General features: G+C 51.4%; 1 protein-coding gene across 1 annotated transcript; it reads left to right on the forward strand.

Moving 5' to 3' along the window:
- Nucleotides 1–2,807: 2,807 nt before the first annotated feature.
- Nucleotides 2,808–5,777, forward strand: LOC308512387 (melanoma antigen preferentially expressed in tumors-like; the record flags this gene model as incomplete). Its single annotated transcript, XM_081082152.1, has 4 exons — nucleotides 2,808–3,100; nucleotides 3,487–4,018; nucleotides 4,575–4,582; nucleotides 5,222–5,777. 4 exons carry the CDS (start codon nucleotides 2,808–2,810, stop codon nucleotides 5,775–5,777), a joined length of 1,389 nt encoding a protein of 462 aa, XP_080938278.1.
- Nucleotides 5,778–6,051: the final 274 nt, after the last annotated feature.

Below are 6,051 nucleotides of genomic sequence, written 5' to 3' on the forward strand. Positions count from 1 at the left end.
TTACAGTTTGAACCACTTCCAGAAACCTCATCAGCCAGTCTGGAATTTTCAGGTCAACACCACTGTGGTAATCTGTCACGTGGTCCCTCTGCCTGGAATATGAAAGTTGTTTGGGCATCACAATGCAGGGGGTACAGAAGAGCCTACAGAAAAGTTGCTCCTCTCTGCCTCTGTCTCTCTCTCTCTTGCCTCCCCCCCCCCCCCCCGCCCTCTGGCTCTCTCTCTGTCTGTGTCTCCCTGGATTTCAAAAGATCCAATGTGTGACTCAGTACAGCATGGGGATATCCCAAACTATGGCAGATCCTTACATGCCAAGTACAGCTTCAAATCTTCTGAAGGGGAAGGTGTATCAGTGCACTGTGCTTAATCCTGAGAGAGGACATTTTCCCTCACAATCTGAGTGAGAGTTGTAGGCCTGGGCCCAGAAGGAGCTTTCTGAAGCCAAATTTGCATGGATTGTTCCCTGGGGTTGAGAAAACATTAGTTATTTATACAGACTTTGGCAGTCATGTTTAGGGCCCCGGCCCCTGGAACTTGGCTGGGAATAACCTGTTGCCTGTGAAAGGTTGGGATGTAGAATAGGATTCCTGAGCTAAAATGAATGCCCTTTGTAGTAGCTCCTTGGTAAGGATACACAGGTATTTTGGCCCACATTTATTTTTTACTGTGCCTCCAAGATTCCAAAGAGCCCACGACTCTCAGCCCTCAGTGGCTTTCAGAATTGTATAAGTCACATCCCAGGTTCAGCTGCCACACCCCTCCTCTGGCCTCACCACAACCCACATTTTCACATTTAATTTTCTCAAGCCAGGTTGCTGAGCTGATCTGGTTCTTCTGAGAGGAAATACCCTTTACCTCCACAGAGGAAGGGTGACAGAATCTCCTGCCTATACGCCCCGTCAGCTTGGGTTTAAGGGATCCACCCAGTTTCCTACTTCACCACTAGCCTTTTAAGTTCTCAAGTTGATGCAGTCAGTGTCTTTGAGTTTCCCCAATGTTCACCTTGTCCTGGGTAATTCCCTTTGTCCCATTCCAAACGTGCAGCCCCTCCCTTCTCCTGATCAATCCCTAGATGTGATTTTGGCCTGACCTCCTCTCGGGAAGGCTTGCTCCTCAAAATCTGGAAGACCAGCTGTCCCTCTGTTCCCCTTTGAATGGGTACGGGATTTGCAATTGTAGGTAACATCAAGTCTCAGGGGCTGTTTGGTACTCAATACAGTTGCATTGAAATTCTTTCGCTCTTCAGATGATACACTGTCTCCCTAAAGGTGTGTTAACGGGAACATTAGGGAATTTTGATGTGGCACCAACACCCACATCAAGTCTACTTCCAGGCTGGTTTCCTTTTCTTTTCCTTTCATGAATGGACCTAGGGTTCAGTTGGAGGTGTGGAGAGTGCAAAACCCCATCAGGATTAAATGCCTGGAGATCCAGGGCTAAGGTTTTGCTCTCAGGTGGAAGTAGCCATTTCAGCTAGGACCTCAGAAGGAAGGTGTGGTCAGACGGGGCATAATGGCTTCTGAGGAGGCAGAGGAGGAAACAGAATCTAGAGCGTGAGAGTCAATGTCCAGCTCTGAGCACAGGGCTCCCTGCACCATGCTGCTCTGGTGAGTCAGGAGCCTAAGGCGGTCCCCAACGACCTGTAGGCCAAGAACCCAGAGATTTGTCCTTTCTTCCATACAAATGAGCAGACTTTGCCTTTGCCTCTGGATGCAGGTTTGCCTTATTCTAAAATGTTTTGATTTCTGTTTTGGCATTTGCCATTCATAGAGGTTCAAAGGGTAAGTTTTTGCTGTGTCTGAAAGTCAAGTATTGCTAAGGAACCTATTGTAGGCCAAAGTGGCAAAATCCTTTTTGTAGTTTTTAGCGGCTGGGCTGTCTGTGTGAAAACAGGTCTTAATGAAAGTCTTTCATAACAGCCAATTGATGTTTAGAAAGAGAGGAAGGGAGTGGGCGGAGAGAGAGAGAGAAACATTGATGTGAGAAACATCCATCAGCTGGCTCCTGCCCACCCCCTATGGGGGTTAGGAATGGAGCCCTCAAGAGACCTTTGGCGGGCACGGGAGGAGGCTCAAGGCACTGAGCAACACTGACCAGGGCTTGCAGCCTCTCATTGAGAGGAGCCTTAGTGGTGACATGTGAGCCATCTGTTGTCATGGATAAAGTGGTCATTCTAATATTCAGAGAAGGGACACACAGTAAAATGTACATGTTGGAATTAATCGTTATTTTTCTCACCTCCAGCTCCCCCTTGCTTCAGGAAACGTTTGTGCTGCTTTTATATTCCTCATTTAAAATGCGTCAAAAGCCTCAATGGTACCCATTGTGTGGGTGTTCCTTAATCTTCCACATCTATTTTATTTCCTGGAAATTAGCAAGAGGCAGTCCTGGGCCACGGGCTGCTCCCTACTCCAGGCGTTTTCAGTCCTTCAGTGATCCTCAGAAACTTTTTTTCTGGAAAGGGTGGAATCCTCTCTATGGTGTCCCAGTACTCACTGCACAGCAGAATTCCAGCTAGCCAGTGGGTAGATGCGGGAGGTGTCCAGTTGTCATCTCACCCCTCCTTGGTGCCTGGTTCTTGTCCTGCCAGTGGCAGAGGAGAGGCAGGGCTGAGTGGCTTTGAGATTCTAAGCAGAAAACGGGGTTGGGGTAATTTGGGGGGCGCTCCAGTTGTTGCTGGAGGAGTGCCTTTGGCCCTCAGCTGGTGCCTCTGAAGGGAGAAGGGCCGGGTTTGCTCATGCTCAGCCTGACAAGATGCCTTGCTCCTGACTGTCTCCCATGATCTCTTTCATAGCAGCTTCATGGGGATGAGCCTCCCAGCTCCACGCAGACTCCTGGAACTGGCATGTCAGAGCCTGCTGCGGGATGAAGCCTCAGCCATCGCTGCTCTGGAGTGGCTTCCTATGGAGCTCTTCCCACCTCTGTTCATTGCAGCCTTCGCTGGGAAGCACAGCAGAGTCCTGAAGGCCATGGTGCAGGCTTGGCCCTTCCCCTGCCTCCCTCTGGGGGCCCTGATGAACCATCGGCAGCCTTACCAGGATATCTTGCAGGCTGTGCTCGAGGGACTCGATGTCCTGCCTGCCCAGGACACTCGACACAGGTATGGGGGATTCAGTTGCCTGGTAGCACCCTGGGGATCTGAGCAGTTACAGCTGGGATCCGGGAGTGTGCAGGGCCAAAGGGAGAACTGAGGCAGGCCTTGGAGCCACTGCTGGGGTCATTGTGGGAACAGGCTTCGGATATATACGGCTGGTGAAAATGCCGAGGGTGACCGAAGGGACACGAGCCCACTCCTTCCTGGTGGCACCTAAATGTACCAGGAATGGGGACCATGAAGGATCCCAGTAGCACCAGGAGCAGGTGATTCTGGGACATTGAGTCAAAAGTCCAGTCAGGTGTCTGGCCCAGCTGCCCAGATTCCTAGACTCATGGTCTTATTCCTTGTTATCATAATGCACCCCAGCATAACTCCTATTTTCTCCACAGGAGATGGAAACTGCAGGTGCTTAATTTACAGAAGAGAGTTCATCAGGAGTTCTGGATTGTGTGGGCCGGAACCAGAGCCCATCTGTGCTCACTGCTGGAGCCTGAGGCCCCGCAGCCCATGAGGAAGAGGGGGAAAGTGCGCAGCTTAACGGCCAGGCCAAGTCCACCCTTGGCCCCTGTGGAGCTGTTAGTAGACCTTTGCCTCAAGAAAGGTGTCCTTGATGAGTCCCTCAGCTACCTGATTAAGAAAATCAGCGAGAGGAGAGGTTTGCTGCACCTTTGCTGTAAGAAGCTGAAGGTTTTTGCGATGTCGAAGCAAAACACTAACATCCTGGATATGGTGCAGCTGGACTCTGTCCAGGATTTGGAGGTAAACTGTACCTGGAAGCTGTCCACCCTGAGGAAGTTCGCTCCTTACCTGGGCCAGATGGGCAATCTGCGCCGGTTCCGTCTCTCCCATGTCTTCACGTCTTCTCACACCACCTTGGAGGAGGAGGAGCAGTGTGTTAGCCTGGTCACCTCTCAGTTCCTCAGCCTGCCCCACCTCCAGGAGCTCAATTTGGATGATGTCTCCATCCTCAGAGGCCGCCTGGACGAGATCCTCAGGTGAGGGGTGGCGAGCTTTCCCTGACGACCAGATCGAGTCCCTTTCCATTTCAGTGCACAGTGATGGGCTCTCCTGTGTGCAGTCCCTCAGCAGTGCTAGAGTGCCTGAGCCACTAGACGGTCCACACAGTCAGTGTCTTGTTCACCGCTCTGTCACCTTGCATGTTGTCACATAACCCCCCAGACAAAGGTAGGACATATGCACTAGGACAGAGGCTACTAAAGGGACTCCTTGCTAGGAATTGGCGTAATGGAGGCTTCAGGCCAGGGGATGGTAGCTTTGGGCATCCTTGTAAGTGGTGTGGAAGGGAAGATGATGCAATAGAACCAAGTGAGGATTGCAATGACAAGGGGAAAGCCAATCAGAGGTGAGGTTTCAGGGGTTAAGTTCCGCACTTAGAGATTTGGCCATGGCAGCCTTTCACTCCAAAGCTGCCTCATTCACCTGTCTGCCAAGGGTTGCCATAGGCTCTTGCAAACAGAATGCGTGGTAAATGCAGGGTTCCTGAGGGAGTCATTACGAAATTGGATAGGTGGTTTGTAAACAGTGCAGTGATCTAAGTTCCTGGAGGGTGTCAGCTCTCGTTTGATGTTGCCTGACTGTGCCCAGGTTAGCCCTTTCTGCACAACTGCCAGAGGCCTCATTGGGCTAAAAGATGATGGTGACAGGGGTCTAGGCTGTGGCTGGAAGGAAGCCCGAGTTGCAGGCATTTCAGGACATGTCTCCAATACTAAAATGCACTGGTTGCCTCCTGCTTCAGACCCTGGGTCAGGCTCCTTTCTGAGCTCCTCCCATCTTTACCTCCCACCTTTATGTTCAGAACACCTGTGTGTTTGGGCTGGGCTGTATGATGTGCTCCACTTGACGGATGAGTAAATGGAGTGTGTGAGGTTTCATCCAGTTGAATCCATCACGGAGCAGATAACAGATGGGGAAAGATTCCACTCAAATTTGCTCTGACTTGAATGTCACTTTTCACTGTGCAACATCCTGGGTTTGATCATCATCCGGAACACTCTAGGCTTTGGTGACATGGGCCGCCTCTTTACCATGAAGGCCTGCATCATCCTCACCTGCCTCTGCCCACCAGGTCCATCCCCCACATGTAACTGTTCTATGTCTCCCCAGGTGCCTGAGGACCCCCTTGGCGACCCTGTCCATCACTAACTGCCTGCTTTTCGAAAGAGACTTGAGACATCTATCCCAGCAACTGAACGTCAGCCAGCTGAAAGGCCTGAGTTTCAGTGGGCTCAACCTGACCAATATCAGTTCTGGGTCACTCCGATTTCTTTTAGAGAGAGCCTCCCCCACTCTCCAGGACCTGGACTTGGATAAGTGTGGGATCATGGATGCCCAGTTCCTGGACATCCTGCCAGCCCTGAGCCACTGCTCCCAGCTCACAACCCTAAGTTTCTGTGAAAACCCCATCTCCATGATCGTCCTGGAGGACCTGCTTCGCCACATTGTTGGGCTGAGCAAGCTGAATTGCGTGATTTATGCGGCCCCCCTGGAGAGTTACGAGGAAAGGAGCGGCACCATCAACCTGGGCCGACTTGCCCAGATGCATGCCGTGCTGAAGCATATGCTGCAGGAGTTGGGGCGGCCCAGCATGGTCTGGCTCTGCGCTTACCCCTGTCCTCACTGTGGCTGTAGTACTTTCCTTGACCCAACTCCCATTCTGTGATCCTGTTGCTTGAGTGTCCAGCTGGGTGTACATCTCATAGGCTTTACTCTGGGCCCTTGGGCACTGAAACCCGGACACAAGTATACCGTACAGGAACACAGCAGCCAGTTTCAGACAAATACTCAGGGTGGGGGGAAATGCTGACAGGGGACTCAATGGTTTCTTTGGGGAGATTTGTCCTAAGGAGTTAGAAATATCCACCTGAATCTCTCAGGGGGAGAGACTGAGGTTTGGGTGGTAGATGCGGGGATTACCTTTGCTTGAATGGTTGTGA

Source organism: Myotis nattereri, assembly GCF_964212035.1.
Source record: "Myotis nattereri genome assembly, chromosome: Y".
NCBI lineage: Eukaryota > Metazoa > Chordata > Mammalia > Chiroptera > Vespertilionidae > Myotis > Myotis nattereri.